The sequence below is a fragment of the Festucalex cinctus genome, chromosome 15 (assembly GCF_051991245.1).
Source record: "Festucalex cinctus isolate MCC-2025b chromosome 15, RoL_Fcin_1.0, whole genome shotgun sequence".
Taxonomy (NCBI): Eukaryota; Metazoa; Chordata; class Actinopteri; order Syngnathiformes; family Syngnathidae; genus Festucalex; species Festucalex cinctus.
The window spans coordinates 13,747,227-13,763,263 of NC_135425.1; the positions used below are offsets into that span (position 1 = coordinate 13,747,227).

At 38.7% G+C, this 16,037-nt stretch overlaps 1 protein-coding gene across 6 annotated transcripts in view; it reads right to left on the bottom strand.

Moving 5' to 3' along the window:
* ass1 (argininosuccinate synthase 1) overlaps positions 1–16,037 on the bottom strand; it is a 36,156-nt gene that overhangs the window by 4,471 nt on the left and 15,648 nt on the right. For all 6 annotated transcript variants that reach the window (XM_077498378.1, XM_077498379.1, XM_077498376.1 and 3 more), the window contains 5 exons: positions 13,293–13,383; positions 8,883–8,967; positions 8,498–8,562; positions 4,859–4,990; positions 2,466–2,622 (listed from right to left, as the gene is read on the bottom strand). In XM_077498378.1, the coding sequence (XP_077354504.1) occupies positions 2,466–2,622; positions 4,859–4,990; positions 8,498–8,562; positions 8,883–8,967; positions 13,293–13,383 (530 nt within the window). The remainder of the gene's footprint in view (positions 1–2,465; positions 2,623–4,858; positions 4,991–8,497; positions 8,563–8,882; positions 8,968–13,292; positions 13,384–16,037) is intronic.

The window sequence follows — 16,037 nt, forward strand, 5'->3', positions numbered from 1 at the left end:
GGGCCTGAGGACTTTGTGATGGTGAAACACAACACCTCAGTCAGACAACATAGTTGCGACTTGACGCTAACAACTGATCTTATTCTCGCCAGCACTCCTCAAAAAATAGCATAGAGAAGAAGTGTGAGCAGACTTACATTCAAAACATTGACAATTAAAAATGACATATGATTCACCTTTGCAGGATGATTCCAACCCAGAGGCTCAAATGGTACGTTTGCTGCTTATTTTTCTAAAATTACGGATTAAAAAAATAAATAAATTGAACCTCTCAATAAAATTATTATTTTAGAGCTATCTAGTAGAATTTTGTTTACATATTTACATGCCCAATTGATGTCACCCCAGTTTATGCTTGTGTGTTATTGCGATTACTGTCAAAGTTAAAGCGTTAACTCATTGATTAAGCATAAAAAATTATCGCAATAATCATGTATTAACGCAGATTAATTGCACTATTAATTTTGACCACAGATTATCTTGACAGTGGATGGTTACCTAAAATGTAGCACAGGTTGTGTTTGAGCAATAAACACAACTACATGTATTAAAGAAAAGAATTTAATAAATGGTTGCATATGACATTCAGAATATAATGTTTTTTTCCCCATTTTAAATTATGCAAGTAATTAACTGATTAGAAAAAATAGAGAATGAGCGTGTTAATCCATCCATCCATTTTCTTAACCGCTTATTCCTCACAAGGGGGTGCTGGAGCCTATCTCAGCTGGCTTTGGGCAGTAGGCGGGGTACACCCTGAACTGATTGCCAGCCAATCGCAGGGCACACAGAGACGAACAACCATCCACACTCACAAGCACACCTAGGGACAATTCGGAGTGCCCAATTAACTTGCCATGCATGTCTTTGGAATGTGGGAGGAGACCGGAGTAGGGATGTAACGATAAGGGTAATATCATGATATTGTGATATCAAAACTGCCACAACATCGTCGTCGTCATGTTCACAAAATTTAAAGGGAACACAGCTGTTAAAAGTCAGGTTGATTTCCATTTGTCCAGTTCTAGCGCCCTCTGGTGGCTAATTTATTAGTGCAATTTAATTTTCATTAGGGATGTTTTGGCCTTCTATGTTTAAAATCTGTGCCAATTGTCAGATGAAGGGGAACGTAATATGCTTGTGAACCGAGTCAATATGTGGAGGAACTCAATGTGTGCGTGCATTAACAAGTTGGCGCCTCAATATTGTTATTAGAGATTGTAGGTGGTTTACATGCATTGCTGTTATGTAAAAAAGCACAATATTGTGCTTTTTTTGGTATGAGCTCTTTTTTTTTTTTTTTTTTTACAATATTGTGAGCTTTTTTAAATATCGCCAACACCCCACAATGTCGTGATAATTATCGTATTGTGACCTTCATATCGTGATAATATTCCTGTTGCATCCTTTGAGTATATTGCAACATGCTCCCACCCACGAGGACATGATGCGATTGAAAAGCGACCTCACAGACAGAGCAACTAACAAGAGATCTTTTTTTCCCCCTTTGACTCATTTTCTCTTGTACAGAGCAAAATCGCGTCTGCTCGCCAAAGCAGTGTGAGAAACTAAACGGCTGTGCACTTGAGGCATCGCTCCTCCTGACCCGCTTAACAAGCATGACACTTTTGCTACTTTCCTCTTAAAAGCCCGCTCAACATCAGCTCTCTCTCCGACGGCTGACTCGAGGGTACAAGTGGAGTGTGTGTGGGGGCGTGTGTGTGTGTGACTCAAGTGGGGACGGGGAAGCATATGGAGGGGTTTCACTTTGGTCAGTTCTGAGTCTGCCCACAGGGCATCGGGGGTCGGCCTCCTGAACAAACCCACTGTTAGCGCGGCTGCGAGGTCACGGGGTGCTCGGAAAAGGGGGGTGGGGGGTCAGGGTCGGGGGCCGCCCTCCAGGAATTGAGCGTTACAAGCCTCTGATGTCTTTATGAGTGTAGCGTGTTGACGGCAGGGTATGAGGATGGTGGCGCTGTGGTGAGTTCACTAACCCAAAGTAAAATGTCAATAAAAACACACTACATGTGCTTTCATTTTTTTGGATGCTGGTTTGTCAAAATATTGTGTCGTGAAACCAGGCAGTGGCGCAAAAAAAAAAAAAAAGTCTGGTGACCGTTGCTTAACTCATTCACTGCCAGTCCAGGACAAAAAAAAAATCTTTGACGTCTAAAACCGTCTATGGCAGTGAATGTGTTAAAGTTGGATGTCCGCATGTTTTGAATATTCTTGGAGACTACACAAAAGTTGTGGTTTTTTTAAACTATGTGTAGTAAACGCTGCAATTTACTGTTGTTGCTTTAATACCAAGTTGATGCATAACGAAAAAGCTTTTTTTGCACATTGTTTTATTGCGTGTGCAGGGAAAGAAATGAATCTTTGACGTCTAAAGCCGTCTATGGCAGTGAATGTGTTAAACATATACGCACATACTGTACATGTTCATCAACATCTTCTCTGCTTACCTGACCAGTTCCTCGTTATAGAGAGACTTGGGCGACTCTCGTCCCAGAATGTAAACCTGACCCTTGAAGACGGACAGCTGCACTTTGCCTTCAACATTCTCCTGGGACTTGGCTACGCAGTGGCGCACAAACTCGAACTCTGGACTGTACCAGAAGCCTGAGAGAGGAAACGCAACAGTGTTTGTGGCAGGGATTGTTTATTTCCAGGGGGGTGCTCGTTTGTTTATGACCGTCGCGACGTGACAAAGTCAGTTTCGAAGTCAGCAATGATGTGAAAACTCAGGTTACTGCTGTACTTACTTTTTTTTTTTTTTACATTTGTTTTATACATGTGTGACCAAGAGGTGGATTCAAATTCATAGTTCATTCAAATTCCAGTTATGAAGTAGCGATAGACACCTTCTTAAAATAATCGCATAAGTCATTTTTTCAGATTTTTCAGGAAACACAAAAATATGAACTATTTGCATCATGAGGGGATGATTTAGGCAAAAATAATAATAATAATAATAATTTTTGAAAAAAAATAACATTTTAAGAGGGTGATGGTTTTTTTCAGGGCCAATACAGATACTGATTATTAGTAGTAGGATTATAGCCCTATCAGCATCGGACAAAATAGCCAAATAGATTATTATTTTTTATTTTTTTTAACAAACCCAGAATATTCTTCAAAAAATGCTGATAAACATTCAATTAGGGATGCACGATAATGCCATTTTCAACCGATACTGATAAATCAATAATTAAGACGTGCCGATGCCAATAACCAATAAGCCAATAATTGTTTCCAAAATTAACTTGAATACAAATATACTTTCGAGTCCTACTATAAGTCTCACATGTCATTGAAATATTGTACAAACTTTGCACAATGTTTCATTGTATGTAAAGCACCATGAAGCAGAATTTTATTGATATGAGCCATAACCACAACAGATGGACCAATGTGACATGTCTATAATTATTGCTGGATTTCTTTATTATCTGGTTTATCTGTATAAAATCAAATTGCCGATAATTATCGGCAGATTTCTCTATTATCTGGTTTATCTGTTTGACGTCAAATTGGTCGATAATTGCCGATAATTATCGGCCACCGATATTATCGTCCATCCATACATTCAATAGACGGCATCCTCAAAAAAATAGGGGAGAAATGGGGATAAAAACTTCTAATAATGGGAAAAATTAAAATTCTGAAAAAATATGAACACAAAAAATGAAAAAAAAAAAATCCACAAATATGCAAATCTGTGTGTCGAACTGTAGCTTGAATTTTAATTTCAAACAAAAACAAAAGGTGTACAGCGTTCCCAGTGTTAACAGCATCTCTTATAAAGTTATCTAAAAATGTAAATAAAACAGTTCCCTGAAGTTAACAGTTTTAAAGTGATCTTTTATCAGCCATTTAATTATTAAAAAAAGGCCGATGCCTATATTTGTCAAAATGCTGAATATTAGCCTCGACAATCTGCCTGGTCAAATCCCTATTATGAAGGAAAGGAACACCATCCTAACCCGAAGATGATCTGTACCTACTAAAGAGGAAACAAAAGCCTCCTCAAAACAAGCTGTAGGGCCAATTCAACTCCAGATTCAACAGAGCTCGCAACTTCACAATACAGTTCACGATATCACCTTATCAAAAAAAGGTCACAAGATGATTGTTGCCAGCTAACCGATACATGGACGGTGTGCGTGTTGAATTTTGGCGCTCCCCCCTTCGCATTTTCCAGACAGATGGAGGAGGCTCAAGTCTGCATTTGTTCGAGGAGGTCCCGCAGCACTTGGCAGGGGTCCTCCTCTGATCAGCACCTGACCTCCACCTCATCGTCTGTCCTCATCCAAAGACGAAAACCTTCCCCACACTCATTTTTAATCTTTTTAATTATTGTCATCCAAGTTTATTAGTCCTCCATTAGCATTAATAAGTGTGTTGTGTGTCTGGAAAATCTAATGCATGTGTACCGTTTATAGATTTGCACGTGTTTCATTCTTTTAATCCATCTCTCAGACAGGACAGGGAGGACACTGAAAATTGTAGTAATGGAAAACAGATGCAGGACAGGTGAAATCCACAAGCACAGCCCCTTTTTCTTTGTTTAAACTATTTGATTATTAATCTTTATTCTTTGACCTGTTTATAGAGTAACACCTCTATAAAGCATGAGCGTGTGTGTGTTTGCGGTTCGTCTCTGGAGGGTATAAATGAAGTCGAGTCTCTAACGGCACTGATCCTATTATGTGGATGAAGGTGCAGAGGAAACTGGGGACTGAGCAGAAGGGAGGATTAAGTCACCTGAGCTACACACACGTACACACAAGTCAAGCTAGATGGACAGATAAACGTGTAGATGGCATGAATATTATATCATATTTGAGTGACTCACCGTTGTAGACAAGTTCAGAGAACTTGATCCCGAGCCCCTGCTTGATTTTGCGCACCTCCTTGTCCATGGTGAACGTCTCGATGTCCAGGTGGGCCTCCAACAGAATGGTACCGCCAGGAGTTTCATAGATCCCTGATGAATAAATCAAATTTATTTTACAATTGAATTTTAGGGCGAAAAATTGACTTTTGCTTTTGTTGTGCACCCAGTAGTCGACTTGTGGCTGTTATGATGGTACGTTGTGTGATTTCTTTGTTATTGTAAAAAGGGATGTCAGGGGATTACATTCTTTAATCATAATTGACATGACTTCAGTAGTTAACTCGCGATTAATTGCACATTTTATATCTGTTCTAAATGTAAAATGTATAATTGTATGTTTTTTTACATTACAGAAAAAAAGCTCAACCTTTAAGACAAAAACATTTATTTAATAAAATTAATATTGTTTATTTCAATAAATATTATTTTCTTGCTTGTGTGTGAAACATATGGGAAGATGACATAGGAAAAAAAAAAAGAAATCACATATTAAATCTCAAATTTGAGGTGAAAAAACTATCCCAATTATACCGAATGCTAGGGTTGTTCGGCGATTAAATTTTTTAATCTTAATTAATCACAACTTCAACAGTTAACTCACGATTAAACGCAAATTATATATTTGTTCTAAATGTACAATAAAATGCACCATACATTTTTTTCCAAGTTTTCATACTCTTGTTTACATAAAAGTGGAAAAAATGTTAAACTAATAGAAACATGACTGCATCTTTTAGTTGACACATAATTCATAAAATTGAGTTAAAATTAAAAACTAAAATTATTGATTTGTGTGGATGTAATTTTTCTGACACTAGATGGCATAATTGCATTTGTAAGATGTTTGTGACAGCTCAGTGCATTTTTCTTTTCATATTAAGAGCTATCTAATTTTTTAACATGAAGTAACTTGTGAAATTCTGCACATTTTTAAAATTGTAAAATACAACTTGACCCCAGTCTCCACAAATATATGGATTTATTATTATATTTATTACTGCTAAATTTTGACGTGGACGTGTCTGAGGCGTTGTGAGTGGAATTCCCCCAGTACAGGCTTTCCAAGAAAGGGTCGGTCATTAATCGCACATTAAAAAAATTAGTGGCGTTAAAGGAATTTGAAATTACTCAAAATTAACGCACTAATTTTGACACCCATAATTGTAACCTCTTCATACTAACTATATTGAGCAAAAAAAAACAAAAAACCCAAAGTGGTGCAATATGAATGTGGTGTTCCACAGGGTTCAATTGTGGGTCCTCTGCTGTTTTCATTGCATCTGCTGCCCCTGGGTTCCATCAAACGAATCTGCTCACAGGTCTCTCTGAATTATCACATGCATATTAGTCATTCGCCATGTGACAGACAGCTCCTTGCTAAATATGGGAGAGTGTGTCCATGCAGGCTAAATGACAGGGTAGGAGGCCCCTGCCAGCCAGCAGCGTGGACCGGGGGCTTTGCCTATACCCTGCAATTTACCCCCTCTGGTCGGGGAGGGGCTGAAAAAAAATGAGGTGGCTGACAGCAGAAATGAAGCTGTCACTCAAATGTCAGCTAAAAAAAAAAACAAAAAAAAACAAAAAACAAACCTGGAGTGGGAGTTGGGGGGCAAATCTCTCGGTTTGTACGACTGCAAATCCTTCCAGTGCCAGTCCTGACCTGAAAACGGAGAAGCACTTACTGCGACGCTGGCGGCCAGAAACCCAGCTTAGCCCCGTCGCTAATTGTCCAAAGCCTCAAAAGGCCGCCACCTGAGCTTGAAGGGCTCGTGGCCTTTTGGTGATCCAATGGGGAGCCGCGGAGGGCGCGTAGGGACATTTCCGCTAGCCCGCCTCTATCAGATAAATAAGTTAAAACTGCCTCCAAGTAAACTTGGCTTAAAAACGGCTTAACGGCAGAGGAAGAACAATGGGAAGCTATTTGGAAGTTGAGTTAAGGCTTAAGGAGAAAACACCTCCAGTGCTTTTCGAGGTTTTAATCTCATAAAGTGACTGCAGGTATGCAAAACTCGAAGGTGCGCTATTTACTAAACTTACAGCTAAACTGTTAGAGCCGTGAAAGACAATACAGTGATAGTTTCGAGCACCAACAGATTTGAACAGAAATAGTGCACATACAGTCATATTATTATATTAGTTGTTTTACCTAGTGGATAAAGAATATCTGTCAAGAGTATTTTTGATGTCATTGTCATCTATCTACATGTATTGGGCCACTGTCGTAAATGATCCGTTGCTTAAAGGAGTTTAACTATCAGTGCTAATCATTAGCCTTTTCCATTAAATATCACCATTGATCTAGTTGAGACATTCTTAAGTCAAACTGGCTCGTTTGTTTTTAAATATGCAACATGGAAATCTCTTGATTTTACATAACGATCTGATGATATCTTGAGACATGGCCAGCGATAAAATTGTGCACAAAAGCCGAAATAACTCGATTTATTTTGATTCTGTGGGATTAGGATTCAACTTGATATGGTATGATGCAATGAGTGCCATTTTACAATCGGAATTCACTCCATTGATTTTCCATCTAACCATTTACATTAGGGGTGTGCAATAAAAGACGATTAAATACTCATCTTCATCTTTGAGTTTAATTAGATGCACTCACATCTACTGCTGTTGCTATGGAATATTTTTCGAATCAATTATTCTATCCATTAATCAAATAATTGGATAATTTTTATTTTTGCATTAAAGTGTATTACTGTACACATGATTATAACTTTCGATAGTTTCTCCTTTACTGATTTTTAATGGTAGAGGTCTGGACTTTCTTGCTCCTTTTTTTTTCCAGGGGAGTGGGACATGTCAGTCATCTTTAATCGTCTCCAAACAGTGATTTCCGCCTGTGTACAAAAAGGTCAGAGGTCCGACAGCGCTGTGACAGGATTGCTGATTGTTTTGTGGTAACATTCTTTGACACAAATAAATATAACCTGACAAAAATAAAATAATAAGTATGACATCCACCTCCTGGTCATCATTCATTGTCGTTCTATGGCGTCGAATGCACTCAGTGGGAGTACCTCAAGCACTTGGACACTTTGCCCTCCACCTCTTCCTTTTTCTTCTTTTGTGCTGGCTTCCCCCCCCCCATTTCTACCTGCCAACGTTGTGTCACGTCTGCTCAACGGCGGTGAAAAGGTGTGTAGGTGTGTTTGTGAACACAGAGCTTGCGCCCGCTTATTTTCTACCGTTTGTGATGTTTGTCACAAGCAGAGATGAAGTGACAACAGACTGCACAAGTGACAGACAGATGTTTTGCGTCCTGTGGAGCAGGTACGCTCACAGTCAAATATTTGTTTTTTTTCCCCCTCTCGTGGATATTCGCACACGCACGAACATGAATTGAAGTCTATAATTCCAATCTCTCGCAGAAGACGTGTTTTTGCTTTTACCGACTCGAAGCGCTCATGTAAAATAACTGCAAATTGCGTAAAAAGCTTCCGATGTGAAAAGGAAGGCTTGAGCAGAAGAAAAAGGTTTAAATATCGAGATGAGTTTCGGTGTAAGAGCACACGTGAGCGAGGGATTTGTGAAAAGTGGGCCGGCGGCTTCAGATGATCATGAAAGCGTAATTGTTTTCACCTCGGGACTTCATGCCGATGAAACGGTTCTCCACAATGTCGATGCGGCCCACTCCGTGCTTTCCTCTGAGAGAGTCACACAGTTAATTGAGCAAATAATATCTCAGGCATATTCAATCGTTTCCCTGAATTCTACTAGAAATCATTTTGTTCTTCATTGTTTATACAGCTTCTGATTTTTCATAACAAATGACATGTATAAAGATTTATTTTAACATGTAAAAATTAAATACTAATTTTCTGTAATAGCATAGGAAGAAAAGAACAGAAAACAGTTTTGTGTTTTGTTTTGTTTTTTTGTAAAAATTGATTAGAGCGAACAATCAAGGACACTTTCCATTAAATTAAATGTAAACAGAAATACATTTAAAAAAAAAAATACTTACCCAATCTCATTTAGATATAAAAAGATTTCCAAAGGGGTGTCTTTGGATTTCCCTTGCTTCACATTGACCACCTTGACAGGGACACCTGGAGTGGGAGCAAAGATGACTTTTCATTTCATTTGACAAATTATGAAAAATAACACGAGTGAAGTACATAATTACAGTGCACATGTTTTTGTTTGAGCAGTGCGGCAGTGAATTCACCAAAATGTAGCTCAATTTTTCAGAAACCCTTTCCAAACATGCTCTCTTTTAATGCAAGAAAAAGCAACGGCAAGGCTAAAGTGGAAGAGCAATTTGCATTAATAAACGCGCTGCCACGAACCCGTATTATAAAGTCAGTCAGATGGACGTACAATCTATTCATTCACCTGCCTACAGAAAAAAATGAGGAAAACATTACATTTCCTAATATTTTCTGCATTTTGTTTAAATAGAGGAAATGTATTCAAGTTAATAAAAATGGTATTATTATTATTACGATTAATTATTATTATTAATAGCAATTCTCAAGTGCTGTTTTGAAGTCACTCATTTTATATATATATATATATATATATATATATATATATATGTTATTTATTTCATACAACAACATTCAACTAACATTCAACTAATGAACATGAAGGTAAATGTTTTAGTCAACACTTATCTGAAATTGTGAGAAATGACAAAATGAAATCAACATTTAGTAGCAATTATCCAAAACAAGTCATTGAAATCAATAATCATAAACTAAAGCCAAATTAAAAACTATGTTCACATTCTCTAACATGGGCCGTGCTTTAAAAGTGAATCTTTTGGTATACGCTTACCTGAAAAATTAATTGTTAGGCATGACAAATGCACTCAAATAAATACCTAGTGACAAGTATTCATTACAAGTCATTGAAATCAATAATGGTCAACTAAAACGCATCACAAAAGGAGGCGACAACAAAGAATAGCTAATAAATTCAAAGGCTTGACGCATGTGAAAGCTGTGAAATTGTGGGCCGGCCTTAAACTAATTCAATTAAACACACAGCTTTGTTATTCACGCTCTTTTTAGCATTGACACTGTCAGTGTGCATGTGTGTGTGCGTGAGAGACCAAATTACCAATCGCCCTATCAGATACACACATCGATAGTTTATTTTGTTGAGGGGGAAACACCCACATCGGCATCCATCACTGTCACCCAGCTGCTAAATGGAGCTCTTAACGACAAACGTTGGGGACACAAAAAAAGGAGTTTTGGTTAGGGTGCTGATACAACAGCTTTGGGAGGGGAAAAAAAAGCCTGACCTGTAAAGGACTTGACAAATTTTCTTGGACAAGTGCTTTGTTGATGGGCCATTCGCATATCGCGGGAATCTCGCTGCTCCCATGGCAGCAAAAAAATGCGGGAGAGGGTTATTATGAACGCCGCAACTCCCGCCCCCGATACTTAATAATTAGATTAAAAGTTCAAATAAATTAAGTGTCCGAACGTGGGAGTGTAGGGGCTGGCCCTTTTCCTGCATTTTTGCTGTTTCTCGCCATCATTCTGAGGCTCACATCATTCACCGAAAGGGCTCTCGCTCTTTCTCCCCGTGATCCTTTTCTTCAGGTTTTTTTTTTTCTCACTGCCTAACAGTGCAGACAATGGGCGCGCTGACACAGTTGTAGGAAAAATTACTGCTTTACATTTTTCCTCTGTGTCTCTCTTTCCTATTTCTTTGGCATGAAAGGAGGGAGAGATGAAAAAAAATGAGAGGGGAAAGTATACGGGGAGAATGGAAAAGGTTCCTTGTCGTTAAATATTCTTTTTTAATCAGTGAGAAAACTTTGGTGAGAAAAAGCAGGGATGAAAAAGGCGAGGGGGTGTTTGGAGGGGGGCATGAAGTGAAAACATTCTTGCGCTGATCTTGTGCTCAGAGGGAGGAGCAGGATCGGGGGCCTTTGTGTGGACAACTAAAACAGCTTTTGTCATAGGGCGCTCAATAAAAGCCAAAGAGAATATGTGTGAAAACGGTGCACAGGGCCAAAAAAAAAAAAAAAAAAAAAAAATAAAAAAGTAAAAAAAAAAAGTAAAAAAAAAAAAAGTAAAAAAAAACAGGCAGGGTTCCATCGCGTTAACTATACGTCCAGGGATGTAACGATAACGGCAATATCGTTAAAATTGGCACAATATCGTCATCGTCACAATAAAACAGTACATCTGTTAAAAAGGAGAGGTTGTATTCCGTTTGTGCAGTTCTAGCACCCTCTGGTGGTTAGGTTATTAGTGCAGTTTAATTTTGATTGACAACATTTTGGCCACTGCTGGCTTCAGCAGAACACAGGTTTGTGAACTACATGTCCAAGCCCATTTCTTTGTCACTGCTGTAAAAGCAAAACACAAAAATATAATATTAATAATAATAATAATAATAATAATAATAATAAATAAATAAATAAAATATTAAAAAATAAAAATATTGTGCTAAATATGAGCTTCTTGATTGTTGTTTTAAATATTGCAAGCTTTTTTTTTTTATATTGCCAACCTGTATGACTTTTGGGATATTTTTCTAATGCAAATGTGTGTCATGGCTCATTGAGATAGACTGCCTGAAGTGACTTTTGTCTGCAATCCCGTTTGATAGTGTCCGTCTTTGACCCCCACCCTCTCCCCCTATGGATACTCTTCATCCACTAGGAGATGAAGGGACATCTGTGCTATTTGCCCCCCGGCCGGGATGTTTCTTGCCATTTTCTCTTTGCGCAAACATGTGACACTATTCGAGCCCCTTGTGGCCAACATATGTAATGAGCGTCTCCCCCGGGACCCCTCAGGGTGTCGGCGTATTTGCAAGGCTTCCGGCTTGTGCGTGTATGTGCCCTACGGCCAAACATGGCAGGTTCACAGTCAGCAAATGTGCTGATGTTGGGCATATTAGTCTGGGTGGTCAGCGGTGATAAAGTGGCGAAGGGGGTCAGTGTTGGAGCAGCAGCCCTGCGGTGACAGCGGCCAGTGTTAAGTAACAAGAGCGGCTGACAGGATGGACATCAACACACGAGACAAATTACTTTTAAAAGCAGAGTTTGGAAATTGAATGACTTGTGTGGTCCAGCCACAGCATTTTAAACACGCTAGTTATGCAAATAATGTTAAGTGGGATAATGTATCTGCTCCATTTTATGTCAGTAATTGAATAAGAAAAGAAGGAATTTATGTCCTATTTTATTTAATGCCTCTATCAGCAACTTTTACGGTTACTTTTTTAGGCCAAAGAAATAGCAAAAAAACTGTCTGAATATTTGAACATTTTGATGAACAAAACACTGCGTTAGTGTTATTGTTTGTTAGTCTAATGTGGTGAGGGCCCAAGAGCAAATTAGAGCTGCACCATAACATAAAAATATGCAGCATCCAAGATTCATTTTCTTCTACCTTTCATCTTGTTTTTTGGATTTTTGTTGGTAATTTTACACACGTTTTTCCCCATACATATTTAGACTTTTCTGCATTTCTGCCAAATTACTGACTTTTTTTTTTTTTTGCAGTTTTATGAACATACGGATTTTCAGACTTTTTTTTTTTTGTGGGGCGGGGGGGGCATTTTATGTATGGCTTTTTTTTCCCTCCCTTTTTTGCTCTCAATTTTCAGAAATTTTTGGCAATTTTGTGGACCTTTTGTCATTTTTGGAGTTTTGCTTTTGGATATTTTGGTTACTTTTTAAACATTTTTTTGGCTATTCTTGAATCAGTTTTCTGACCTATATTTTGGGGCAACTTTTACGGTAAATTTCGGTATTTCTTCTTTTGTTTTTGAACATTTTATTGTTACTTTTGAACGTTTGCTTTTCTGCCTTTTTAATTCAAGTTTCTGACATTTTTGGCAATTTTATGGACATTTTACAGTAATTTTCTGCTTTTCCTCTTCCTTTTTAGACATATTCTGGTCACTTTTTAGACATTTTTAGGTAATTCCTTCAAAATAATTTCATCTACCTTTTATCCCTCTTTTCCTTACAAATTTGGACTCACATTTTTGAAAATTTAATTATTCTTTTTTTTTAATCTAAATCATTTTATCTAAAAAATATAAATATGTAAAAATAATAATATTTTCCAACTATTTTTTTTAGACATCCAGAGGGAGCACAGGAGAGGGAAGGGAGTCGCATGGGATGGGTTGCAACATATGCTGAAGGTAATGCCAGTATGGCATAGACCAAACTATTTACACCAATTACCAGCCAAAAAAATGCTAGCTAGCTAGTAGTAATGGTGTTTATAAAAAATGAGAGGTTATATTCCGAAAATGAATACTTTATATTCTTGCAAGCAACTGTAACATTACCACGTGTGAGTATTAACACTCCACGTAAATAGAATAAAAAAAAAAAAAAAAAAAAGGACCACTTATGAGAGTTTATTTACAGATTGAAATACATACAAACCGTTTTTGAACTGCAGCTCCAGTATATCAGGTGAGGAGGGGGCCTCTTCTGGGTTCTTGGTCATTTGATAGAGGTCAGTTGGAGCGTGGTTCTGGAAAAGAACATTAAAAAAAAAGTTACACTTTCACTCCCACTGATGAACAACCTTGCGAGACCTCATCATAGAAGAAGACTTTTGTGTGATATTGACACGTGGCTAGAAGAAGAAAAGAGATGATGAGGCGTGAAAAGTAGTTACTTGAAAATGTCAGGAGTGGAGTGGGTGGGGGGAGGAAGAAAAAAAAAATATCAATATTTCATTTTTTTTATTGTGTGTGTGTGTGGGTGTGTGACTCTCCGTCCATCCATCCAACATCGCACTTGATCTTATTGTATTCCCAGTTGACTTTTTGCTGATTTTTTCCCCCTCACTTGTATGAATTTACATAAATTATTTAATAGAAAACATATTTTGATGCGTCCAACTAACAGTATTATGTGTCCCAGTGCGCAATGTCCGTAATGCATGGATGCATTTGGTGAAGACAAACGCAAGCGTTTAACAACATTCTGAAGAGTAGGGACTTTAGTTGATATACTTGTTTTTCTCTTCGTTTCCATGTGTTGACACCACTTTCATCTCCCCGTCGTCAATTTTCTGCCTGACAAGTCCTTCCTATTATTTCACTTTCTTCATGCCAAATGGGCATCAGCAACTAAATGCGCTCAAGTCGTCCCAGCTGTCAGATGTTTGCGTCCCAAAGTCGTCTCGGCCCGGTCGGAAGTAAAAGAGCGTGTCGCTCCCGCGTCCCGCCAACAATTACACAGCCGCAGGACGGTGTCCTCCGAGCAGCGGCAAATTGTAGGGCTGCTATGCAAAATAACTACTGAGTGCATTTAAATGGAAAGCTTTACCAGACACGGAATCATCATACAATAACTAATCGGCATTCGTCAGTGAGGTGAAAAGGAGCAGCGCAAAGGCTTTTTCCTTTTAACTAAACACCAAAATTGACGGAGAAGGTGCCCGTGTCACCTCTCTGGAATTTTATGCCTCAGTGGCCTAAAAGATGCCAAATGAGTGAACAGGAGTCGGGTGAATGACCAACGTAAAAAGCCTTTTGATGGGCTGATTTTTATTTACAGGGGAGAGATTAAAGGGGAAGTGTTTAAAAAAAATGTTAATTTGGGGGTTTGAAACTAGACTCAGTAGGTGTTTAATTCAAAAGAACCTTCAAATTAAACCTCACAATGTTATAAAAAAAAAAAAAAAATAAATAAAAAAAATAAAAAAATAAAAAATAAAACTCTGAATGAAAGAAGCAAACATTAATGAATGGCCTTCGCACCCGCCCTCATTTGCAAATCCTTGCAATGATCATCATGAATTCATGCCATGCTCCAGCAATATTAAATGGTCGACTTGATGTTGAATTCCAGGCATGACCTTTTGTGCAATCCAGCATTTTTCATCAATATCAGAAGGCGGTCATTTTGCCACTTGCTGTCGACTGAAAATGACACAGTTGCTCAGGTCTCAGGTAACAACCAATCAAAGCTCAGCTTCAGAAAACAAGTGAGCTGTGATTGGTTCTTGCCTGAGCAACTGTGATGTCATCTTCAGTCGACAGCAAGTGGCAAAATGGCCGCCCCTTAAGATGGATTAAAAACGGCTGCATTTTGGCTGCGTAACTCTTATTCCACAAATCTAATATTAATCAGAATTATTTATTAATTAATTAATCAGAATGTCGTGTTTAGACTAGTGAGGTTAGATATTTTCATTGTCAAGAAATGTGAAAGGTTGAGCTCATTTGTCCGAATTCTCTGCTTGAAATTTGTTAAAGTGTGAGACTGGGAATTCAGCTAAAATGGCTGCTGCAAACCAAAATGGCCAACTTCCTGTCCAACGGGCATTGGTAATAGTCCCTGAGATACTTTCATGCACCGTCCTATAATAGACATGTCCACCCAAGTTTTTTTCCTAACGCTCCAGAGGGCGCTACTGAGTGACTTTTGGGCCATAGTTTTTCACCCCCCAAATTACATACGTGATGAACATGTGAACTTGGAGAGTTTTCAGAAGAGTGATTCATTTGTCAGAGGAAAAAAAAAAGAAGAGCTTTGTTGATAACATGTTGACTCGGGAATGAGTAATCCAGAGCTCTCAGAGAGAAAAAAATAATACAATTTCTATAGAGCCTTGAGGGTCTTAAATATTAAAATTTGAGTGTACCACAACAAAATGGTAGCACACACTTAAAGGTGGCGGGATACAAAGAAAAAAGGGAAAAGTGAGGGAATAGGCTTGTTTGCAGTGTTTGAAGATCAATGCATTTCAATTGAAACCCCCTGCAGGTGGACTTGTCCCAAAGCCGTGGCCCTGAGAGAGATGAGAAGGAGGTGGGGGTGGGGAAAGGTAGCGATAAAGAAGGTGGGAGAGGGCTGGTGGAGGGGGTCGGGTATTGGTGGCAAATGGTGCGTGAAGCGCACCATCATGTCGCACAGAGCAACTGCTTTGGCAGTCTTGGCTTCGGCCATATTGTTGTGCTAAACGCGGCCAATAGAGCCATGGAGAGGCCTGACGCATGAACTTAAAGCAAGTAAATGTCTATCTTTCTCCACGTATTATTTGCCTCATTGATTTTCAATCGAAGCCAACAACGCCTAAAGAGGCAGCGGCGGCAGGGAGACGTGGGGGGAAGCTCACCAAAGGGAGAGTTGAGAGGGCCGCGGTGAAAACATCCTTGGTGCAATGGCTCGGAA